The sequence below is a fragment of the Perca fluviatilis genome, chromosome 14 (genome assembly GCF_010015445.1).
Source record: "Perca fluviatilis chromosome 14, GENO_Pfluv_1.0, whole genome shotgun sequence".
Lineage (NCBI taxonomy): Eukaryota > Metazoa > Chordata > Actinopteri > Perciformes > Percidae > Perca > Perca fluviatilis.
Genome location: NC_053125.1, coordinates 3799670 through 3825876, shown reverse-complemented (window position 1 = coordinate 3825876; position 26207 = coordinate 3799670). Strand labels below are relative to the sequence as shown.

At 41.1% G+C, this 26207-nt stretch overlaps 1 protein-coding gene across 1 annotated transcript in view; it reads left to right on the top strand.

The window, feature by feature from the left end:
* The window catches only part of adam19a (ADAM metallopeptidase domain 19a), a 314399-nt gene extending 292508 nt beyond the window's left edge, over window positions 1-21891 (top strand). The window contains exons 21-23 of the mRNA XM_039822508.1: window positions 2356-2607; window positions 18974-19182; window positions 21059-21891. Coding sequence (XP_039678442.1) covers window positions 2356-2607; window positions 18974-19182; window positions 21059-21110 — 513 coding nt within the window. The 3' untranslated portion in view covers window positions 21111-21891. The remainder of the gene's footprint in view (window positions 1-2355; window positions 2608-18973; window positions 19183-21058) is intronic.
* Window positions 21892-26207: the final 4316 nt, after the last annotated feature.

Here is a 26207-nt window from a genome sequence, read left to right as displayed (position 1 = left end):
CTAGTTCAAAGTTCAGTTCACAAATTTTAAAATGAACTAGTTCAAAATTTTGAACTAAGTTCACAGTTCCAAAAATGAATTAGTTCATAGTTCTTTTTTTCCATTTGCTGTGGATGTGACTGAAGTGCGGACAAAGGTTTTTCCCATCCTCACCGACCTTGTCATAAAACTTGTTTAAATGATCATGCGACGCCTCCTTGCTGCTTCGTCGCCTACATGCTGCTGTAGTCTCCATGCGCAACACTGGTGGCTGGTGTTGCCAGATTGGGTGTTTTTTCCACTATATATTAAGGCCTGTTTACGGTGTGTTTTAGCCGGGTTTTCGCCTGGAAGGCTGTATAGAAATCTGGCACCCTTTTGAACGAAGTTAAACTGAGAGAGCGTGCTGTTCACAGACACCAGAATGAACGAGTTCACAGTAACGTTCATCAGGCAGTTCAGTTCACGTTCGCGAAATATGAACGAGTTCATGAACTATCATTCAATGAACGCGTTCAGGCACAACACTGCCGGTCGGTCAATAATATAAAATATAAACTGTAAACATTTAGGTTGGTTTGGTCAGAAATTCTATCGGCCATTAGATGACGCTGTTTAAATGTTTTTTCAATAAAAATAAACCTACTTTGTCTGCTCCAGGGGCGTGAGTCCAATCAGAAACTTGTACAAGAACCCTCAAGACAAAAAGTTATCAGAAGATTTTTGATAGCTAAAACAACACGCAAGTTATGGAGGACCAACTTCCTGTAAAAACAGGAACGGTTGTATCTTGCCAACGGCTATTCCGATGAGAGGGAGTTAGATTTTTAAGTGACATGTGGCACATGCCAGTGGCATGTACTTCTGGTACTTCCGTATGCCAATTGCGATTGCGTGTGAATTGACGCCGTAGTGAGTAGTATGAAATGGCGAAAATCCGTTTAGGGACAGTGGTTGGGGTGGAGGATAGGTAAAACACAGGCCTTTCACCTGTGACTTTGTGTCCCGCGATTTGATATTTCCTTTTCACGTTTGTTGTTTTCCTAACCCTTACCCTGTTATTCTTTTCCTAAACCCAACCAGTTGTTCTTTTCCTAAACCCTAACCTAACCCTGTTCTTCTTTTCCTAATCCCAACCGTTTTTTTGGTAGATCCAACCCAACCCTGTTCTTCTTTTCCTAATCCCAACCGTTTTTTTCTTTTCCTGAACGCAACCCACGTGTGACGTTGCCTCGCAATAACACGTACCCCATTTTTCTTTTCCGAATCTCAACCGTTTCTTCTTTTCCTGAACACAACCTGACGGTGCCTCGTAATAACACGCCTCGCGATAACACGCCACTTGGCTTTAGGAAATGCCAGGGCATGCCACTTCCGGCTGCCACATGCCACTTAAAAATCTAAATCCTACTGATTCCGATTTACATGAAACTTAGAATGTGTGGTCTACATGCGATATTGCGTCCGCCAGTAACCCCCGGGGAAAGAGGCGAGGGCTTGCAGCTTTAATTATTCCTTCTTTCTTCCAGCAAATTAATCGCCTTTTTGAGGGGTTTAACATACTCAGAAACTCACCAAAATGGCGGTTGCATCAAGCCTGGTGAAAATGTACATATTTTAAGGATTTCGGGAATAGGTGCACAAATCAACGATCAACTTCAAATTCGGTCTGTGTCCTGTTAAGACTTTACCGATGAAAAGTTATTAAAAGCAAAACTTTTCGTCCAACGGTGTGGGCGTGGCGTTTGATGAAGACCCTTGTGTGAGGTATCATTGAACTCAGCAGAGAGTTCCTTATTCATTTGTGATGGTTTGGCCCGCCCCCTATGCTTAAGCCACGGCCCTTTTCATAACTGGTGACACGTTTAAGGTATAGTCTTATGTGAAGTATCAATGAACTCAGCTGAGACTTCCTTTTTTATTGGTAAAGGTTTGCCCCGACCCCTATGCTTTGGCCATGCCCCCTTTCACAGCTAATGAACTGTATGACTTAGAGTCTTGTGTGAGGTATCATTGAACTTAGCAGGGAGTTCCCTTTTCATTGGTGATGAGTTGTAGTGTGTGAGTGCTAATGCACGGTCGCAAGGAGCGGCGTACGCAAGTAACAGCGACGCGCACAGAGGAGCGAGGGCCCGCCCAACACTGCTTGCAGATTTAATTATTTATAGTTATTGAATACTTTCACAAGAGCAGTTTCAATACTATGCTTCACTCTGAAACTAGACTGGCACTTCTCAAAAAGCTGTAGTTGTCTGACAGTCTGTCATGTGCATGCAGTTTTTCCAAGGTTTTGCTAAGGACAGCAGCTTGAAAATATATTTTAAGCTATTTCTTTTTTCCTTAAGTTTGTGTTGTTGTCTTTGTTTTGATCCCAAGCTCCCTCACACCAACAAAGAGGTCCTGCCTCTCAGACCGGGCCCAACTGCCAATGGCATGCAGCCAGTCAACATTGTGCGACCTCTGAGACCTGCCCAGTCTCCCCAGGGTGGTCCTGGGAACCTCAAGGTGGCTCGCCCGCCTCTGCCAGCTGGCAAGCCCCCAGCAGCCCCACCCAAATCCCCTGCAACCCCACAGAGACTCAGCCCACCCAAGAAACCTCTGCCCCTCAACCCGACACGATCTCCACTGGTAAGGCCCTTTTAGACCAGTTTCTGAGCTGTACTTGAAATAATTGATTTTTTTAACTATAACCTATTAATCATAAAACATAATGTTAAAGCCAGAATGGAGTTGAGGAATGTGGAACAACATCCAGGCAGGGAGCCACAATACAAAGCAGAAAACAATACTTACCCCTTCAGCAGAACTAGCCAAGAGAGAATACTATTTCCTACCTGTAGCAGAAAAGCCCATTTGATGACTTCTTCAAATAAATATCTGGAAAACATCTTAAAGAGTTTAGATAATTTTGGGTTTGGTCTCTCAGCCTACTGTATACACGAGAATGATGATCAACAAGACACCTGAGATGACAACACCTACTCCAGGAATTAAGCTCCAGAGTTGTAGATGTGGCTGGACCATAGCTATGCAGGCCTGAGAAGACACCAAGGCTTGAAAAAGTGCTTGCTGTCAGAGCAACAGGGACCTCGCATTGACCGCTACTTCTTATGAAGCAGGTCGAATAAGTGAAGTTCAGCAGCAGGACCAAAACCAAAGTCTGCAGGACAACAATCCCCCTGTTTTAGAGGAAGATGAGGAGCCAAGCATAGTGGTGCCCCACATGCCCAACCTGCCACAGCCTACAACCGAGAACAAGATCCAGGGGCAAAAACCACAAGTCAGGTGGCCCAAATCCTGTGAGAAAAAGGAGTGGGAGACGACTGACACAGACATCAGCAACCTCCTGGGACAACTGAGGGGAGCTGCAGTCAAGAAGCTGGAGCGAATGGGAGACCTGATTAACAACTATGGTGCAGAGCGCTTTGGGACGGCAGAAAGGAGGAAGAAAACATCATCCACCCCGACGAAGTCCAGGAGACAGCAGGAATAGAACGGCTAGTCAATGAAAGAAGGCAGCTGAAAAAGCAATGGAGAAAAGCTCCAAAGGAGGAAAAGGAGGGAATTGACCTGCTACAGGCGGCAATATGTAATATACATATATTAAATATTGGACCTTTTAATTTCTGAGGCATTTTGTCATTTTGAAAGCATCATGAAAGCAGCAAACAAACGACTGTTCGTTTGTGATCAACGGAGATAGATTCTATCCGACCTAAAAAAAACAAAAAACGGCATGTTTCTAACAGTTGCGTGACCAGACACGTAACAAACCCCTGGTAAATATTGGAGATGTATTTGAAAGATGGAGACAGCTTAGAGCCCAAAAGGACGCAGAGTTGGCCTATTTCCTCCTGAACAGGTAAGCATTAGCTTCAGGCTAATTTATCACAGCCACTAGGGACAGGCATCTTATGTCATTTCAACATTTGTGTACCGTACTCACATTGAATTATATAGCTAGAGTACCAGAGTTGGTTACTCTCAAAAACAATTGAGACACAGCCAGTAAAGTGATCTCGACTGGTCCTGGCTAGTCCTGGCTAACGCCGCCATGCTACCCCTGCTAATTGCTAACGTTACTGGGGGACCAGGCAAGCAGCCCATGGCTGTTTACAAAGTGTAGTTCACTGGCCGTAGCCGACAATGGGAAGTTATTTTAAGCCACGAGAGGGGGGCTGTAAATCTGGGAGAGAGGACAGTGAGTTTGCAGTGTGTTTAGTGATTGTTGCCGTAATTCTAAGCCAATGAAGGGTGTTCAGTCGGCAAGGTAGTGGTATTTTTAGCGGTTACTATTGTAATTCTAAGCCGAGGAAGTGTGCCTGTCTGGCGTGTGGAGAGGACGGCGAGGTTGTAGGGTTTTTGGCGGTTCCTACTGTAATTCTAAGCCGAAAAAAAAGCCCATTTGATGACTTCTTCAAATAAACATCTGGAAAGTTGGGTACAGTTGGGTACAGAGCTCCGCGTGAGCATGGGCTTTTATGACTGTCAATATAGCCAGCATCTAACACCCAGATATCAATGAGTCGGCGGACCACCGACGGTGCAGTAGAAGCATCAGAATGGCGTAATCGCAAACAAAGCTTCCTACGGCCTTCTTTCCGAGGCCGGCCCGCGGGCCGACCGCCGTCGTCATACCAAAGGCGGCCCTTCTGCATATATATATATATATTTATTTTTTTTATTTTTATTTTTTTTATTTAATATTTATAGCATGCAGTTTATCAAGAATAATGATTGATCTAACCAGACAAATTTCCATTTGGCGTTTTCAAAGAACAGTAACTGTCATTGAAACAAGACGTGTCAGACACACACACACACACACACACTCACTGAGGTAAAAACAGTAGTAGAACAGACCATTATAACTGCAATGCTGACTTGTGACACAAGGATTTACAAGTTCTATTTAACAACAGAATAAAAGTTAAGCACTGACAGAATGAAAAAAGCAAATGTTAAAAACATTGTTGGTGAAATAGGATTTCCAAGCTATTTTTAATAGAATAACAGTTAAGCACACTGATGTAATGAAAATAGAATTGTGGTACTAGTTAATGTGCAATATCAAGTAACCGGTATGAAATAGGATTTACAAACTATAATACCATCGTTAAGCACTGACGGAATGAAATAAGCCAATACTAAAGTCACGTTAAGTAGAATATTTGGTACCAGAACAGATAATGTCCAGATATCAAGTATTAGAGGTATAATCTAGGATTTACAAGCTATATTTAAAAATAGAATAGTTAAGCACTGTAACAATGAAATAAGCAGCAAAATGTATAGGAAGTAATTGAGATCTTTGGTATCAAACAATGTGCAGGATACCAGGTAATATACATTTTGACATTAAATTTACACATGACAACAAGTGGGAACAAATACAATTAACAGCAGGACATCTGGCTGTAGAGAACACGGACAATCAGAATGTGTGGAGTGGTTGGGGTCTGCGTGGGGTAGTGGGCTAAGAATTGCAGGACAGTCTAAGTAATAATAATCAGTCTTTCAAGCCTGACTACGGGTTCTCCAGTTTTCCCCGATCTCCAGAATGAGGCAGTGCAAAATGGGCATATCTTCAGTGATCCCTCGTGCGCCTGTATAAAGGACAAACAACCTCACCATCCCATATCCATACAAGGAGCTGCCCTCAAGGCAGGTTCATGGGGAATAAAAAAAAGAAGAAGAAAAAAAAATAATAATTCTACAGTGAATAGTGTGGATTGGGTGAGTGTAGTCTGGCACTTCTGGCTTCTTGAGGTAACTGACTGCAGGATAAACTGTTCCAGTTGTCAGTGATGCGGGGGTGTCAGTAGTCAGCCTAGGTTTAAGGGGTCGGCTGTGGGTCCCTCTCAGCTGTGCGGCGCCTTTTTCCGCCTTCGCGGTCAGATGCTCCTTTCAGGTAACGCGTAACATTAACCTGGACCGCCTCATCAGTGGCTCTCCAACAGACACATTGGCACTGAAATGTTGCTACATAGTTTCCATTTTGTTGTCCATGCTACACACAACATCGCCAAACTCTCCAAGACGTCGCAGCATTAGGGTCTGATCTGCACCTACAAGGGTTCCTATAATAAAAGAATAAAGTAGTCAGTCCTGGTCCCTCAACTACTAAACCATGACATTTATATCTAGGTCTACTACATGTACAGGTGGCCCCAGTGGGAATTAAACCAACAACCACAGGTGTTGTTTGCAAGTTGTACCTGATTGCCAAGTGCAAGCAAACGTCTTCAACATTGTCCCTTCACCTGCTCTTGAAGTGAGCCGCTGTCATCCGAAGCTACAAAATGAAAGGCATATGGTAATTTTGAACCTACATTACATGTATGTTGCATGTTCTCACCTGCTCGTGCATTGCTTTCCCTCAGGGCGCGGTTCTCCTCCCTCAGAGCTTGTTTTTCATTCTGGAGTCTCTGGAAATCTACATAAAATAAATAAATACCATATTTCCTGGAAGAAAAAAAGACAGAACTTTCCTTAACCAAGAGGAACATTTTAAATCTTTTACAAAGTTTAGCAGTAGAGATAACACACATCCGGTACAGATAAGTAACAATTAAGAGAAATAAGGGTTAAAAGCAAAATTAAAGAAAATGATAATTGTACACATACACTATATTATGTCTTGTATATATACAAGACATTAAACACCATTGTTTATTAAGTGCATTCACATCTTTGTGTAAAAAAAAAAAAAAGTTTCAAATCAGCATCAAATTCCATATGAACCAAGATAATTAAACTCATATAGCCAATGTCTGATCCATCATTCAGGGAATGTCTGAACCAATGATAGCGCCAGGGCCTCTTTTATGTTTGTGGATGGCCTGTAAATGTAAAAAAACACTTACAGCTACCAGAAGACTTACAACTTTCAGACACGTTGCTCACGTCACATTTACGTTGTCTCTGTCAGTTGGAGGCTGCTCAGTAAAGCAAGTGATCACCGGAAAAGTGCTTCTAATAGCCTTCACTGGTCTTCGTCCAGAGCAACGGGCTCTGTTGGTCCATTTTATATGTCAATGCTATTAGAAGCACTTTTCCGGTGATCTCTGTGTTCAAAATGTTTTTATTTGGTATTCCAGCAGACGATCATTTGCAACTACACTGTTTTTACAAACATAAAACTGACAACTTAACAAAAATACATCTCTCTCTCAATCTCCCACCCCCACCCAAAAGTGCTATCCAGTGGTAAAGGCAGGTAATGACGGCGTGCAGATTAATCACTAGCTTGCAAAAAAGAAATAAAAGGGGACCACGTTTTTTCAAATAACAAAATCTTGTCTTTTAGAGCATACCTAATTCTTTCTAAATGTAGTGTACCAGTCAACTCTGTCAGCCACAGTTTAAGCGTTGGAGCTTCCTTTTTCTTCCAAAACATAAGAATAAGTTTCTTAGCAGAAATTAAACCATATGAAACAAAATGTTGTTGCACCAGTGTAAGTCTCAAAAACTCCTCAGAAACTCCAAGTATAATTAAAATAGGATCTGGTTCAAAATGTATGCCCAGTGCATCTGAAAAAACCTGGAAAATCTTATTCCAGAAACTTTGTAATTTTGGACACACAACATAGCAATGAGACAGGCTGGCATCTATGATTTGACATTTGTCACATAAAGGAGACACTTCTGGAAAAATGTTGTTCAGTTTACACTTAGAATAATGAAGCCTATGAAGCACTTTAAACTGAATAAGACAATGTCTTGCATTAATGGAACACTTGTGAACCAGTTCAAGATTGCTTTCCCATATTTCGCTAGGGATTTTAAGCGCTAATTCCTCTTCCCAGGCAGATTTAATTTTTTCCATCGAAGGACTTTTCACCTGTTCTAAAGCCTTGTACAGAGAGGAGATACTATTACCATCTCTATGACGCTTTTCCAAGAATGTATCCAGATACATAGGTGTGGCATCTACATAATTAGGAATGTAAGATTTTACAAAGTCTCTAATTTGAAGGAACCTAAAGAAATTATTTGAAGGAATATTATATTCCTTACACAGCTGCTGAAAGAAAGCAAATTTTCCATTCACATATAAATCCCCTATATTTCGTAACCCAAAATTTTTCCAAATATCAAATGCGTTGTCTAACATTGAAGGGCGAAAGGAGGGATTAGCTGAAATAGACAGCAAGAACGACATCTGGATGAATTTAAAATGTGCCTTTAACTGCTTCCAGATTCGAATAGAATTATGAATAACAGGGTTGTAATTGTAAAATGAACTAGTTATACCTGTGGGTGATAGAAGAATTGCGTTAATAGAATATGGGAGGCATTCCTCCTGTTCCAGCCTCAGCCAGCTCTCCCCGTCTATCATGGTAGAATCTATCCATGAAGTCAGAACCTTCAGGTTTGCCGCCCAATAGTAATAAAGGAAATTAGGTAGGGCGAGCCCACCCTGTACTTTGGGTTTACATAGGTGCTGCTTAGAAATCCTATGGGCTTTATAGTCCCAGACAAAAGGAACCAGAATAGAGTCCAATTTTTTGAAAAAAGATTTGGGCAAAAATGCGGGAATCTTCTGTACCATGTACAAAAATTGTGGGAGAAATATCATCTTAATTGCATTTACCCTACCCAGAAGAGAAATGGGAAACGTTCTCCAGAACTTGATCATGGATTTAAGTTTAGACAACATGGGTTGAAAATTAGCCTTAACTAAATTGGAAAACTTTTTTGTTACTTCTATTCCTAGATATGTGAATTGTTCTGAAGCGACCCTAAAGGGCAAGTGATGAATCCACGAAGAGTCGTTGGTAGTAACTGGTATCAACACACTTTTGTCCCAATTAATTTTATATCCTGCAAATGTACCATATAAATTAATCAAACTAAGGATGTTTGGAATGGTGCTATTGGGCTCAGAGATAAATAAAATTATATCATCTGCATATAATGCTAATTTATTATCAGTATTTCTGGTTTTATAGCCTTTAATACCAGAGTGGACTCTAATGGCCTTGGCTAAGGGCTCAATCGCTAAAGCAAACAAAAGGGGTGACAGTGAGCAACCCTGTCTTGTACCTTTATGTAACTTAAAATGAGGGGATATTGTTTGATTTGTGAGATTTCTTGCGCACGGACTAGAGTACAACAATTAAATTCTTGAAATGAAATTTTCTCCAAGATTAAACTTCTTCAATACTGCAAATAGGTAAGGCCATTCAATTTGATCAAATGCCTTTTCCGCATCCAATGATAGAATGGCTAAATCCTGCCCCAGGCTTCTGGAAGAGTACATTATGTTGAAGAGACGCCTAAGATTAGAAGCTGAGTTACGTTTTGGTATGAAGCCGGTTTGATCTGGGTGCACCAATTTTCCAATTACTGTGTTTAATCTATGTGCCAAAGTTTTAGCCAGAATTTTGGATCCGTATTTAGTAGTGAGATCGGCCTATAAGAGCCCAATTCCTCTGGGTTCCTTCCTTTTTTAGGGACTACAATAATAATGGGGGACTGATCTATAAATGCCTGTTTGTAAACCCTATATAAATAAGGTGATAGTAGTTCGTTATAGGTTTTATAGAGTTCATTACAGAATCCATCTGGACCAGGAGTTTTACAGCCTTTTAGAGATTTTATAGTATCTGATATTTCTTTGATAGTAATTTCTGCACCTAACTGGTCAACTTGTTCTTGATTTAATGAGGGAAGATTCTGTTGGTCTAGAAACTGAGCCATAACTGTATGATCTATACTTCCTTTAGACGAGTATAGTGCCTCATAAAATCTCTGGAACCTATTATTTATATCTCTAGAGGAAGTAAGAATTTCTCCTGTGTCTGATCTAATTTTGTATATTGTGCATTCAGATATTATTTTACGGAGTTGTCGAGCTAAAAGTTTCTGGGGTTTATCACCGAATTCAAAGTATTTCTGCTTCACATACAGAAAGGTCTTTGAAATTTTAGAAGAGAGAATTTTATTCAGTTTGTATTTAAGTGCACAAATTTCTTTATATTTTTCAATACATGGTTGTTTAGCATTTTCCATATCTAATTCTCTAATTTTATTTTCCAGTGCCTCCGATTCAACCCTGCTTCTTTTTCTTTGAGATGCCTGATAGGAGATAATACAACCTCTAATGTATGCTTTAAATGTATCCCATATCACCCCTATAGACATGTCAGGCTTGTCATTGAACTCGAAAAAGGTTTTTATCTCCTGTTTTAAGTAATTGATAAAGACTTTATTTGTAAGTAAATGAGAGTTAAGTCTCCAATTTCTATGTGGTTTATCCATATTATCTATTTTAATAGAAAAGGTCACTGGGCTATGATCGGAGATAATAATATTATGATATTTAGCCGTACAGACCTGGGCAAAAGTTTACCATCCAGAATAAAATAATCTATTCGGGAGTAGACATTATGGACTTGAGAATGAAAAGAATAGTCCCTATTTGTCGGATAGAGCACTCTCCATACATCAAACATATTAGAATTGCTTATATATGTATTCAAAAATTTACTTGAGTTGGAACTAACTATTTTTGAGGAGGATTTATCCAAATAAGGGTCTAGGACACAATTAAAATCGCCCCCAATTATGAGATTTGTATCTGAAATATCAGGAATTAAGTCAAACAGTTTTTTGAAAAACTCAGGTTTGTCACAATTTGGTCCATAAACATTGACTAACGTCCGTGGCACAGAAAATACCTCACCAACAACTATCACATATCTCCCTTCTTTATCTGAAATAGTCTGATTATGTTTAAATGGAACTCCTTTACGGATAAGGATAGCAGTGCCTCTAGATTTGGCAGAAAAATTTGAATGATATATTTGTCCAATCCACTTGCACCTCAGTCTAACGTGGGCATAGCGTTTCAGATGAGTCTCTTGCAGGAACATTATATCCGAAGACAGTGATTTTAAATGAGATAGTATTTTTCCCCTCTTAACTGGTTCGTTCAGTCCTTTAACATTCCAAGTTGAAAAGTTTAATGAACTTGAAGCCCCCTTTACATTTAAATTATTGAACATAAACAGTGAATATAACAGACATCGTAATCTGCTTCAGCCAGTTACCTACATACTGGTATTTGTTACCGTGGGAACCTTTAGCACCAATCCACCCTCTTAAAAAACCCATAGATAACAGAACATGTTTAGCTGTTACAGGAACAAACGTACAGCACAACTTTTCACGAAGTTGAAGGCAAGAAAAACGAACACTAAAGAATAAAACGTAAAAAAGGAAAGCCCACCTCCGCATATTACTTCAAGGACTTCCAAATGGTCCGACATCGAGTCCGCTACATAAAAGAAACTTCCAACAAAACAACAGGAATTCTTCTTGAGTTATTGTTCATTGTCTACTTTGCTGCCCCAAACTGTTCGATTGCAAATTTCCATGCCTCGTTCGGATCGGTGAAAAGTTTCTCTCCCTCGCTGTACGTCACTCGCAGCTTTGCAGGGTACAGGATGCCAAACTTCACACCGGGTTTATCCCGGAGGAACTGTCGTACTCTAGTAAAAGCTGCCCGACGTTTGACCACCGCCGAAGGGTAGTCTCTGAAGATCTGGATGGAGCGACCGTTAAAGGTCAGCTTTCTTTGTGATGACACTTTGCGCATGATGTTTTCCATGATGTGATCATGATGCACTCGAGCAATGAACTGGCGCGGCGGGTCGCTGTCCACAGGCCGGGAGCGAAGGGCTTGGTGCGCTCTGTCCAGAGCAGGAAGCTCATCTAATCCAAGCACCTCCATGAGCAGCTTGGCCACAAAATCTCTAGCACCTTGACCGCTTTCCAAACCTTCTCGGACTCCCGCGATTCTTAGATTTTGCCTCTTAGAACGGCCTTCCAGATCGATGCATTTCTCCGTCAATTCTGACACCTCCTCGGACAAACTTTTAACTTTGGCTTGTAGTTTCGTAACAGCATCCGATGAGGCCGTAGCGGTCTGTTCGAGGATGTCGAGAGTTGTACGGTGGTCGTTTATAATTAACTGAATTGCATCAAACTTCACATCAATTTTCCTCTCCAGCATCGCCATCTCTCCTTTCAAGCTCTCTGTAATATCAGCTTTAACCTTGCCCAGATCCACTCGGAGTGATTCAATTGCCAGTAGCACTGGATCGTCACTCGCGGGTGAGCAGGCCTCTCCGAGCGAGCACGCGGTCTCGCCCGAGCTTTCTCCTTCAGCAACATCTTTCTTCCCTTGTTGTTTCTTCGCCGGCATTTTACAAGTTGCAAATTATACTGAACTTATGCAACAATATAGAGGCTTCGAGATCACTAGCGACCTTTGTTGTCTTGTTTTACTGAAATTTGAGTGAAAGTCAGCGGAGCTTCAAAAACACGTCTTACTCCATCCTTAACCCGGAAGTCCCCCTTTCCGGTGATCTCTTGCTTTACTGCGCAGCCTCCAACTGACAATTCCTCTACTATGCGACAGTAAGTCACTTGGTTATGACACAATCGTTAGCCTATTTTTACAAAAACGTCTGCTACGGAGCCATAACGTGAGGTACAAGGTAATGGAGCCTTTTATACGTTGTCGTGTTTCTTTAGAACTAAACAATGGACAAATAGAGTCTTTAAACGCTTCAGATGTAAAGTTATTTTACGTCAAGTGACGTAAAAAAAAAAATGGCGGTCAGTGGAATGCTAACAGGAGGTGATACCTTTGTAGCAACAAAATGGCGCCATTGGAGGTTCGAGTTCTGAAGCGAAGCTTACCCCCTTGATCAGCTCAGGCAGCCGCCACTCAGTTAGCTTATCAGCAACAAAGTTGTCCATTCAAAACTGAATACCTGGAGAAACCTGGAGAAAACAGCAATATAGCTAGACGATTAGCAACAATTCGAAGACTTGACCCGCTTCTTTAGCTAACTCTCACTACTTCAACCAGTAGCTAGAGCATATGATAAGCACGGCGCAGCTGGTAAACACTAGTCAATTATTGTGTTGCGTCGCGATAGCCGCGGCTATATGCCAACCACAGAATTACCACGGCTAACACTAGTCTCAACGTAGCAACTAGCTAAGCCATGGTCATTTACTTCAGCAAATGGTGCTAAACTAGCAACGGGGACATGGACACAGAAAAGTTTACGTTACATCAACAGTGAAAATACTCGCTTACCTTGAATACACGCCGAAGTTGCACCGAAGAAGCACAGGCCAAAACGGATCGAGCGCGAAGCGACAGTTATTTCCAACGACTGTTGTGAGAAAATTCAAAATTTCAACAACTGCGGGGGGGAGGGGGGGCGTTCTTCTTCTACGGGGGTAGAGAGGGAAGGAGGTGTTTCTTCTTCCTCTTCTTCTGAATTTCTGGCAGACTGATGTGTTTCAAAGTAGCTAATTTAAATGTAATTTCCTAAACCTTAGGAAAGGTTCGAGTCTGGGGAGGAGGGGGCAGTAACTTTTTTAAACACTAGCTGTCAGTCAGTATTACATATTGGACCTTTTAATAACTGACTGTCAACCTTGAGGAGGGCTGAGAATCTGAGAAGGATGCATAAAATGAAGGAGCAAGCAAGATCAAACTTCTTCAAAGACCCCTACAAGTTTGCAAAAAGCCTATTCACAAAGGACAAAAGTGGCAAACACAACATCTAAGAAAGATTTCGAAGCTTACCTCAAACAGAGCCACACTGACAGCCAGCGGTGCGGACGGACAACTCTTCCACCCGATATGCCACCGATACATTCCCCAGAACATCAGCTGGACATCAGCCCCCCCAAATGGAGCGAAGTGGAGTGAAGTGGAGAGAATTGTACGTCGGTCAAGAGCTGCATGGGCCCAATGGAGTCCCATACCGGCTTTATAAGAACACAACCAGAGGTTTTGACCATCCTCACCACAACCAAGGCAGCTTGAAATTACATGGACAAGCTACAGGAGAACAGCCAGTGGGCCCGGATGGAAATAAAGCCAAGCAAGTCCAGGAGCATTTCAGTCATCAAGGGGAAGCGGTCGGAACATCGGTTTTATGTGGGCGAGGACCAACAGTGGCAGCTCTGCCAGTCAAGAGTCTTGGACGTTGGTACCATCCCACCCTCAACGACACAGAGCAAGTGGACCAGCTTAGGCAGGACACCATGTGTGGCCTTGAGAGTATCAACAAGACCATGCTCCCTGGCAGTTGTGGTGCCTTCAATTTGGGCTATTACCCAGGCTGATGTGGCCTCTTACCATCTAGGAGGTCCCAATCTCAAAGGTAGAAAAACTGTTGGTCAGCTCATTTGCCAAAAAGTGGCTGGGACTCCCCAGATGCTTTACTAACATCGGGCTGTATGGAAGAGGCATCCTGGAGATTCCTGTTTCCAGCCTTGTAGAAGAGTTTAAGTGCTTTTAAAGTAAGGCTGGAAATGACACTAACAGAGTCCCGTGACCCATGTGTTTCCCAAACAGCTCCGACTTTGGTGACCGGAAGGAAATGGAGCCCAGCTGCAGCAACTCACCAGGTGAAGTCAGACCTCAGGCACATAGACATCATTGGCATTGTGCAACAGGCGAGAGAGCAGACTATCGTGGCATAGGGCAGCTCTAGCTCAGCCCCGACGGCTGGTCGTCGAGGAGGTGCCAAGGCACGAGCAGGCAACGAGGTGTGCAAAGGCTGTCTCACAAGCCAAGCAAGGACAGTGGATGAGATGGGAGGGAGTTGAGAGGAGAAAGTACTAGTGCCTAGGAGGTCAGACGGATAAAGATCAATGCCCTGCCTCCTCCATCATTCCATCCTTCATCCACAAGGGAGTTCATCCGAGAAGGTGCAAAGACAGCCAAAGTCCATACAACATCGGACATCGGCCAGCTCGGAGGGGCTTATGACTGGAAGTTGGCGGCAGATCTGAACCAAAGGTTCTGCTTCGCTTTGAGATCACCACAATGAACCTCAGACCAGACCTCGAGCTCTGGTCCTCCTCACTCAACGTACATCATAAAGCTTACCGTTCCCTGGGAGGCTGCTGTAGAGGAGGCATTTGAGTGCAAGAGCCTTAAGTACACCGAGCTGGCAGCTGATGCTGATGAGACTCCACCTGGGCCCCTAATAACACCTGCGGCACGTAAGGGTTGAAAGCAGAGGGGGGCATACCTGGGACGCCAGGTGCTGCCGATGAGCCCTCTGGAGGTGTCATGGGCCTATAATTGAAACACCAGAGAAGGAGGGTACCCACCTGATGATCCCAATGAAGCTTAAAACCCCCATGCTCATTGGACTCAATCAAACCTGTCACCAGCACAGCGAGGAAACCACTCCAATGGATGCATCGTCACCACTCATACTTCAGGTTTTAAACGGGATTGTTTCACCTAGTCCTAAAAACATAACTATGTACACAAATGAGGAGGGATCAGCCAAATTAGGGGTTGAGGGGTTTCCACAATCACAGAACATTAGCAAACACTTATCAAACTTTAAAAAACCATGCTCTGGGGATCACGTGATGCTTGCAACTAGATAGACGCCTTGATAATTATGAGAATCAAAGTCGTCGCCAAAATATAAAGATCACAGGGCTTAAGGTTGGCTCTGAGGGTAAAGATCCGGTTACGTTCTTTGAGAAATGGATTCCTGAAGTTCTGGATATGCAGCAGGACAGGGTCAAGATTGAGAGAGCTCATCACACGGGACCCGCGCTCGGAGAAGGAGAGAAAAGTGGTCTGGAAGACTGCAAGAAGAATATTATGCATCAAAATCGGACAAAGTCCTTAAGGAATTAAAGACATCCAGGGACAGGTTAAGTGACTTAATGACAAGGAAAGCTGAGAAGGATATTTTATTTGCACAACAAAGACTATTTGAATTCGGCAATAAACCAAACAAACTCTTGGCGAGGCTGGCAAACCATGCTCCCCCTAAACTCTTTATTTCGGCAGTTAAGGATGAGAATGGTCAGCGACATATGGATAATAAGTACATTAATGAGCGTTTTAGACAATTTTATGAGGAATGTATAGCTCTGAGACTGACTGTGACAAATTAAAGGATTGCTACTTTTTAAATAGCTTGAATATACCACAACTAACTGAAGACCAGGCTAACTTACTAGAAGGTCCCATTACATTGTTAGAAATTGATACAGCCATTTCATCACTCCAATCGGGCAAATGCCCTGGAGCTGACGGATATCCCATTGAGTTTAAGGTTTTGAAAGGCAAGATTAATAAATTATTACAGAGAGTATTTAATGCGTCTTTTGAACACTCAAGTCTCCCAGGGACTATGTATATTGCCAATATTACAGTAATACCAAAAAAAGATAAGGACCCAGAACTGCCTTCTTCCTATCGGCCGATAAGCTTGCTAGGAGTAGACATGAAAATATTGTCAAAGGTGTTGGCCAATAGATTAGAGCGGGTTGCATCAGAAAAAGGGTCGTTTGTCTTCAAACAATACAAGACGCTTGATTAATATTATCAATCATCTTAATCACCATCAAATACCGAAAAAGCTTTTGACCGTGTTGAATTGGACTACGTGCTCGAAGTGCAAAGAAGATTTGGTTTTAAATCCACTTTTATAGATTGGGTGAAGATCTTGTACAAGTTGCCTGTCTTGACAAATGGTCTTTTATCTGCACCATTTAAACTTACACGCGGTACTGCTCAGGGCAGTCCTTTATCACCTTTGCTGTTCTCCCTGGCTATAGAGTTGCGATAGCCGTCAGACAGAATATAAACATAGGGGGAACTTTAATAGGAACAAAACAGCACAAAATTTTACTATATGCCGATGATATTCTTTTAACTGACAGATCCCGATAAATCAATTCCAGCATTGATTGATTTTATTAAAGAATTTGGACAAATATCGGGGTATAAGGTAAATTTTGAAAAGTCTGAAATAATGCCTTTAACAAACAGTGGTCAGGTCGAGCCTGCTTATGTTAAATCTTTCCGCTGGGCACCTAACGGATTTAAGTATCTAGGAATAAAAATCACACCCAGAGTTGGTCAGCTGTATGCGGAGAATATCAATCCTTTAATTAGTCACATAAAAGAAAAAGTTACAAGTTGGAAAAAGCTTCCTTTATCAATGCTAGGTAGGATTAACCTTACTAAAATGGTACTACTTCCAAAAATTTCTTATCCAGTGTCAATGCTTTTTGTGTTTTTGAATCCAAATGATCTTAAGGACATTAATAAACTGATATCAGACTTTATCTGGGCAGGCAGAAAACCTAAGCTTAAAATGGATACTTTACAACTTCCAACACAACAGGGTGGGTGGGGCTTACCAAAGATTGAGAACTATGTACTGTCTATTCATGCTAGAATTGTTTCAGAGTGGGCAACTGAACATGATGTGACATCACATCTTGGGTGGAGATTGAAAAAGTAATTAGCCAACCCTTGTCTTGTAAACTTATTAGGTAAACGTGCAAGACAACTGCCACCTGCTGTCAAAGACAATTACCTAATTAACAATGTTATCAAGGCATGGAGTATTTTGAAGAAATTATTTGGGAAGTCTCAGGCTCTTAACTTTCTTGCAATTCTGGTAGATACCCCAGATTTAACAGCAGAGGGCGCTGGTCTCAATCTCAAGTCATGGCAAGAAGCTGGTATCAGGAGAATGTATGATCTGTGGGACAAAGGTAAATTTAAGACATTTGACTCTGAGTCGTGGGAGGAAATAGTAAGACTGCCTTCTAGAATATCCATCTGTAATAGATACAAAGAAATGCAGTTCAATATTCTACATAATGTTTACATATCACCTTATATGTATATATAAATACACTCCAGGTGTTTCTCCGAACTGTCCTAAATGTAACTCAGCTAAGGGCACTAGATATCACTGTCTTTGGAAGTGCAAGGACATCAAGGTATTCTGGCAGGCAGTATGCAGTGAAATAAGTTTGGTGACAAGACAGACAGCCACACTCAGCCCACTCATGGGCCTACTGTGGCTTATACCTGACCTTCAGAGAGCTCACAAAGAGACTGTTCTGTTTCTCCTAATGCTGGCTCGAAAGGCTATAATGGTCAAATGGGTTGGTAGCGATGTAGTAGATGTGGAAATCGCTGATATTTGAAGTTGTAACTCTAGAAAGATTGAGGTATTGTCTCAATGGTAAATCGCACCTGTTTAAAAAATGGGAGAATATTTTAAAATGTCTGAAGATTAAAAGGTCATAAACACAACCTGGATAAAATGTAGGTACGAGATGCTGTATGTAAATTGTCCACATGCCCATAGATATGGTTATTAATATTATTTTCTGTGCTGTTTTTCTGCTTTTGTTTTAATATGTTTCTGTTTGAAATAACTAAAATGTTGTGCACATCGTGCACGTTTGGAGAGATATGAACAAGTGATTCGGCGGCAACAGCAACTCCACCACTTGGCCCCATTGTGTCTTTTTGTCGTCTCAAACAAGATGAAGCTCGCGATTTGTTAAAAAGAATATATAAAAAAAAAAATGCTCTAAGAGATCATTACTCCTGACTGCAGCTAAATGCCTAATTTGTAAATGTAATTCAGAGCTATTGCCAAATACATAGAGCTAATGAGAAAATGTCAGAGTACTTCTTAGATGAATTGCAGAGAATTTTATCTGAACCCTGAAGAAATAATAAATAAAGCTGCAGTATGTTTCTTATCTAATTGCTTTCTTATTGATTTATTTATATCATCAGTTTTTCTCTGTGGAGTGTAAAATGCCTTTATTGCTATCCAGTCCAGTACTGAAACTGGAATGGAGTTCTTCTCCCTGCTGTGTCCATTTGCCAGGGATTTAGAGTTGTGTATCATATTGGTGCTGATAGCACTTTCTCTCCTTTTTGATTACCATATCTCTTTCTCGCTTTGCTTTTTAAAATTGCTTTTAAAATTTTGCTTTTGTCTTTTACTCTGTAATCCACAGCAGTTTTCAAAATTAGCACAAATGCATAATAATTATTATTACACAATGTGGTTTGCATGTCTTGGTGTCCAGTTGCATCTGAATGTTGAATAATGGAAACGTCAGTAGTCAATATGTCTGTTTGTGTGTTGTCTTTTAGTTAGTGTCTGAGCTGCAGCCCAGACCGTCCCCCTTCCCTCCTCAGAGGCCTCTCCCACTTAGCCCAGCCAGAGGCGCCTCCCCCACAGTCAGTCCAGCCCGGATTCTGGTCTCCAAACCGTCCCCTGGCCTACTGGTCATGATGTCCCCGGCAGTGGGACCCAAACCTGTGGGCAAAGTCTCAGCCATCCCCCCTCTCAGAGCTCTCAGGTGGGCAAACACACAACACAGACATACTGTAGTAAAGTTTATTCTCAGCTGCTCAGGTAGTTATCCCTGTAATAAGATCATTATCATTATTTATCCTATGCCATCAGAGTAACGTAAATGCTGCAGCTGTACAAGTAAAACACAGAAAGAGAAAGACAGAAATGTGCTTCTTGTACCACTGTAAATGAATATCTCAATCTTCATCTCTTACACACAAAATTACTGTAATAAAAGTTATCAGTTTAATTTACACTTCGAGAGAGTTGATTTAAAGTTGTTGAGGAGATGCGTGTCAGATCAGTTTCTTAAAACTATATATATAACCCATATTTTCCATTTTAATTCATGGCAGCTGTGTGGATGACTAAATGCATATCTAGAAAAATAGATAAGTTTCAGTGTAATGCATGATTTAAATAATAATAAAAGGTATTTAACTTCACAGTATCTACGTTAAGTTAAGAGGAGATGCACTGCTGCACTTCTCAGGCCAATATTTATAAAGTCTTATCAAGAATCCAAAAAGGTAATGCACATTAAAAGTGATGAAGAAAGAAGTTAGTAACACCCTTGTTGAGCCCTTTGAGTGCTCAGCTTGAGTGCTTGAGTTGGTGTGTACAGTATCATAGTGCCACCTCAATGACTGGACTGCTGGTCCAATAATTGACAGGCATGATGGCTGACCTGCATCTACATTAAAAACTTCTCTCTCCTCTCAGTTATCCAATAAAGGAATCAAAAGCCAAATAAATCACCCCTTATGATCAGTTCTGTCTTTAGTTAAGACTAAAACAGTTTCTGTCTTTAGTCTACACCCAATAATTATTTTGTTCACTCTTAAGTGCAAAACCAAGGATACAGGCAAATTATATTTTTTAACATCGCAATCACACCCACACATGCTTCAAGTAAAGCGTTTGCGCAGCAAACCCGGTTGGGACGCTGATTGGTTAATCAGCGTCTAGTGAGGAGCTATTGGCAGCTATTGGAGCTGTACCACCGCACCTGTTCAACAACAATGGTAGACTTGATAGACAGATAACCATCCAATCACCTGCCCTTTTTCAAACAGTTTTCAATGTGGGCTTCTCAAATGGTTCTGCGTTAAACCATTGGCATGTCAGGTTAGCAAAACCATTATCCCAAGACACAAGGATTGTGTAAGTTTCTCTCGTTCGTTCTGCTGTTGGGATTTGTGCAATGCTTTTGAAATGTCCATTATGTAATTTTATCCTTGCCGATGTACCCAAGCTAATATTAGAACATGGCTATTGTTAGCCTAGCCACCCAAAACTGACATCAATCTGACACCAACACTAACTAATTGACTGTGATTTGAATCATTTCAAACCCACTTTGATAGATTGCTGTGCAACTCTTTTGTTTCATCCATTTTTGTATTGATTATTTTTTACCTAACTGTTCTTGACTTTTAAGCACACACTTGTGCATAGGCCTGTCGCAAGGTGATGATTGTTCTTCAGGTTTTATGGTTCTTCTGCTCCTGTAATCAACCAGATCAATCAAAATGACTACATCTGGTTCTCTCTGGCAACACCAAGATCAGATTTGACACTGAACACCAGCTGCTGCTGCTGTGATGCTGTTAGTTCAGAGACCTGACGAGAACGAAAAGCAGCCTGTACGAGACTTTACAGCAACATGTGTCTTTGTATTCAAAGTATGGTTAAACAATGATTTGTAGTGGAATGGCTTTGTTCGCTTTCTTCTCTTTACGCTCATTAATCTCCACCGGTATCAGAAACACAAGAAGTATCTGCTGTAACGTGTAGTTACAGGAAACACACACAACACTGTTCTTATATGCTGTTTAACTTTAAGCTAGAATATCATTTTTTTGTCCTTCTCCTTCCAGACCGATCCCAGGTGCCAAACCAAACACAGCCTCGCCTCCGCCACGAAAATGACCTTCTCCTCCCCCCTCCACCCTCAGAGGAGGCAGCAGCTGACAGCCTATTTGCACTAAAGGGACTTGGCTGGTAAACCACAGAGCTGTCGACCATACCAGAGCAGGACGAACACAAAGTAAAAACCTGAGACACAAAAGAACAAACAGGACTCTTAACAGTTCAGACTTTAAAAGGAAACCTTACCCCCCCCCTCTCATTCTCAATTTTGACACCCTCCACCCCACATCCTCCCAGCGTGCTCACATTAACCACCATGACGCGGTTTTGCACGGAGGCCTTGCAGACTGAGACAAGTGTTATCGCTGGGTGTCAGTCACATTTGCCAAATTTTTTTATGATTATTGTTTTTTAATCTGTTAATGCTGTCTGTGTATAAAAACCGTTTTTGTAACTTGTTTTGTTTACAGTTTGTTTTATGTCTTGTTTTATGATTTATGTTATGTGCCAAAGAGGTCTTTTCATACCTGGGGTTGTGTCCCGAACGCTTGAAAATCTTATCTTCTTATGTCACGTTAAGTTTACAACAAGTCAACTCCATATTTTTAGGTTTTATAATTTATTGTATTGTATGAGGAATGTCTAAAATACAAATCTGGAGATACTGTGGCCTATCGGTAGGAAGGAGAGCCAATCACACAGCAGCTTCTTTTCAACACTGTTTACATGGTGGAGGATTTGATGAATGCTTGGGACTTGCAGGACACACCTCAGTCGTTCATGTTGATTTGAATGTCTGTGTGTTATGACTTTTGAATTACATAAAATATTTTTAACAAAACTATCACGTCTTTTTTCATTCCAACTTTAACAATAATTAATGGAAATGTATGAGGTCATATGCAATCTTGAGGCCAACATCTTTTCTAAAGAACACACATGAATCCCTCATTTGAGGCCATTAAAGAAGAACTTAACATATTAAGATCATTACTCAGCTTGTAAAAACAGTTGTTTAATGTCTGCCGTAGCTCTGAGGTAGCTGTTTCAAGTCATAACCCCATGATGCCATAAGTGATGTCATCAGGGTTGCCTCAGTTTGGGCTTGAAAAATGCAAATTTATAAACGAAAAGCTGCATGGGGTTTGAAAAATGTGGGTGACCCATACTATAGACTAAAAGTCAGGAAATCTCTGTTTCTGCTGCTTCAATTTTGATAATTCTTTTTGGAAGTGCATTTGTATCACCAAGATTTTACTGCAGTCAAGCCAGCCTCCACTTCAAAATAAGCGGTCAAACTAGCCACCCCTATATTTCGCGGTGCGCGTATACACTTGCTATTACGGTGAGACCGTCAAAACTAAAAACGGAATTTTCCGACGAAGGCAATTTCCCATTCATTTATTCTGTCTGCCTGCCTGTCTGTCTGTCTGTCAGAAAGAGAGAAAGAAAGATTTTAGCACACCTCACAACCTGTCATTGCATGATATGCTGAATTCCAAAATAAGAGCCCCCCCAAAACTCATATATACGCTGTTTTGTCTACACATTCAGAAAATTATAAAAATAAAAGTCCTAGCTTCCACAGACCAATTTCACATCAGATGGATAGGACACCTTCTCAAGGTATGATCTACAATGTTTCAGGACATTCTGATGTTGTTTTCCAAAATAAGAGCCCCCCAAAACTCATATATTAGCTGTTTTGTCTACACATTCAGAAAATTATAAAAATAAAAGTCCTAGCTTCCACAGACCACTTTCACATCAGATGGAGAGGACACCTTCTCAAGGTGTGATCTACAATGTTTCAAGACATTCTGATGTGGTTTTCCAAAATAAGAGCCCCCCAAAACTCATATATACGCTGTTTTGTCTACACATTCAGAAAATCATAAAAATAAAAGTCCTAGCTTCCACAGACCAATTTCACATCAGATGGAGGGGACACCTTCTCAAGGTGTCAACTACAATGTTTCAGGACATTCTGATGTTGTTTTCCAAAATAAGAGCCCCCCAAAACTCATATATTAGCTGTTTTGTCCATACATTCAGAAAATTATAAAAATAAAAGTCCTAGCTTCCACCGACCAATTTCACCTCAGATGGAGAGGACACCTTCTCAAGGTGTGATCTACAATGTTTCAGGACATTCTGGTGTTGTTTTCCAAAATAAGAGCCCCCCAAAGCTCATAAATTAGCTGTTTTGTCCATACATTCAGAAAATTATAAAAATAAAAGTCCCTAGCTTCCACAGACCAATTTCACCTCAGATGGAGAGGACACCTTCTCAAGGTGTGATCTACAATGTTTCAGGACATTCTGATTTACAGTTTCAAAATAAAAGCCTGTCAAAGTCTCAAATATGAGGCATAGAACATATGATTTTGGATTCAATTTAAAAGGAAGCGCCCCGTTATCACAGACTATTTCCACTTGAGGGTTATAGTACACTACTCCCTCCACTTGATACTTACTGTGACCCAGTAAGTATCAAGACATTCTGGAAAGCTGGAAAGCATGAAGACATGCTGGAAAGCATCTTCTGTTGGGGGTAGATTTGCTGCTGACGAATCTCTGGTAGATGCTAATCTGTACCTCAGCACATCCAGGTTGGATGTCCATCCAACTTTTTCTTTTGGCCATACAGAAGGAGGGCAAAGCCTCTTCCAGGCTACCAGAGAGTCCACATTTAGTAATTGCCTGTAACTTACAAAGATGGGTCTTCAGTCTTGTGAGGGCAGTGGCCTTCCCAATTCTGTACAAACTGCTTGTGGTGTTACAACCTGTGAGGACGTGTCATGCAGGTAAACAATCACAAAGCACTGATCCAAGCTTCTGAGCGATCAACTAGGGACAAATCTTTCCTTAAGGCCATGTCCCGAGTGCATAAACACTACTGAGGATCCAAACATCCCTTTGCTTGAATAGTATAGCAGCAAAACTATTACATCTGTATCATCACATTCAACAATTAGACAAGAATGTGACTGTGCAAGGTGTATTGCATGTACAGTGCCTTGCAAAAGTATTCACCCCCCTTGGCTTTTTACCTATTTTATTACATTAGAGTTCAATGTTGTCTTTTTTATCTGAATGTTATGTGATGAATCAAAACACAATAGTCTAAGTTGGTGAAGTGAAATGAGAAAATAATAAATAATAATAAAATTATTTTTTAGAAATAAAAAAACAGAAAAAAAGCAATGTGCATAACTACTCCCCCCCCTAAAAGCTTATACTGTAACGCACCCCGAGAATCACAGCTCTAAGTCGCTTTGGATAAGTCTCTATGAGCTTGCCACATCTACATCATCCCATTCCTCCTTGCAAAACTGCTCCAGCTCCTTCAAGTTGGATGGTTTGCGCTTGTGAACAGCAATCTTTAAGTCTGACCACAGATTTTCTATTGGATTGAGGTGTGTTTGGGGTCATTGTCCTGCTGGAAGGTGAACCTCCGTCCTAGCCTCAAATCACGCACAGTGTTACAGGTTTTGCTCAAGAATATCCCTGTATGTAGCTTTGTCAGCACCTACATCGCCGGCCAACAAGTGCTGAGAGCCTTGTACCAAACAGCAGTGTGGCGTCACAGCCACCTGGTCAAACCTCTTCTCTGGAACCCAGTTGGAGGATGGAGGCTCAAAGAAGATAGGTGCATTGAACCTGTGATGTTACAGAAGACATCAGCACCTAAAGAAGTTAGAGACATCACCCACTACTATACTGTAAAGACGGAAACTGCAACGATGCTACCAAATGCCAGTGTCTTTCAGTGGGCTTGACCTGCACAGAGTCTTGCTCTGCCCCAGGCTATCCAAATATGACCCACTTTGTCACTGATGACAATGTGGATGAGTGACAGTGGTGTGTTGCAGTGGTAACATCATGGGGAGCTGACCTCCCCAAAGTGGCCACTGGAGATGGCCTAACCCCCAGAATGACTACCAAAAGCAGTTCATGTTCCAAATGGTTGCTGCTAGAAAGAGCTTGAGATTCAGTGATGAGGGGGGTCATTCCCCCTCACAGTGTTTCTTTTGTTAGATTGCCATTTGTTTGTTTAAGTCATTTAATTTGTATTGTGTTAAATTATAGTTTTATTAAAAGGCTCATCAAGGTCAAACTGCAATCCTGAATCCTGGTCTCCTGTTTGTGCTATGGTAAGGTGTTATCTTTCGATTTCAATCTTTGTTTCCATATGGACTATATAGTACAAGGTGCCATATGATACCACTGATAATGGGCTTTGGACTTGAAACTAAATTATGTCAGTGTTCCATCTTCTTTCATTTTAGACACATCATACATTGAGTGAAAGAACACCCTGATTTGTCATGCTATATTTACACATTTGGTATTGCTGGATTAAGCACAACCCCACTTTTCCAACAAGAAATCATATGTGTTTCTATTATAATCCCTGGCAAAGTAACCACAAAGTAAATGAAAACATTCTGCATAGATATTAATTTTTTGCATGTTCGCCTATTTTAATCTTTATTTATTCCATACATCATTATATTCACATCCAGTCTTTTCTAGTAGGTAAAGCAACTTCCTGACTACAAACACGCTAAGTTTCAAAGCTCTCAGAGCTTGTGTGATTGATCTGCATTAGTTTAGATGCCTTAACTCCCATGGACAGGCTATATTTTAGTCCTTCTTTGGTTTTGGGTTGTGTAACAATATCTGTTAATTTAACAATCTTAGCAGTAAAATATCTTTAGCCAAGAATCAATTTCATATATGGGAGACCGTAGGGATGAGGAAAAACATTGTTGGGTTTAGTTCTACCTCCAGTAGGGGTATCTCAAAAACTAAAGCCCTTTTTGACCATTTGTCACCAGCCTAAATATGCCTCATATTTGAGACTTTGACAGGCTTTTATTTTGAAACTGTACATCAGAATGTCTTGATACTTAATTAGTCACACCACGGGGTCGTGTAATATAACCCTGAAGTGGATTTATTGTTTGATAACAGGGTGTTTACTTTTAAATTGAATCCAAAATCATATCTAATTTGTCTCATATTCAAGACTTTGACAGGCTTTTATTTTGAAACTGTACATCAGAATGTCCTGAAACATTGTAGATCACACCTTGAGAAGGTGTCCTCTCCATCTGAGGTGAAATTGGTCAGTGGAAGCTAGGACTTTTA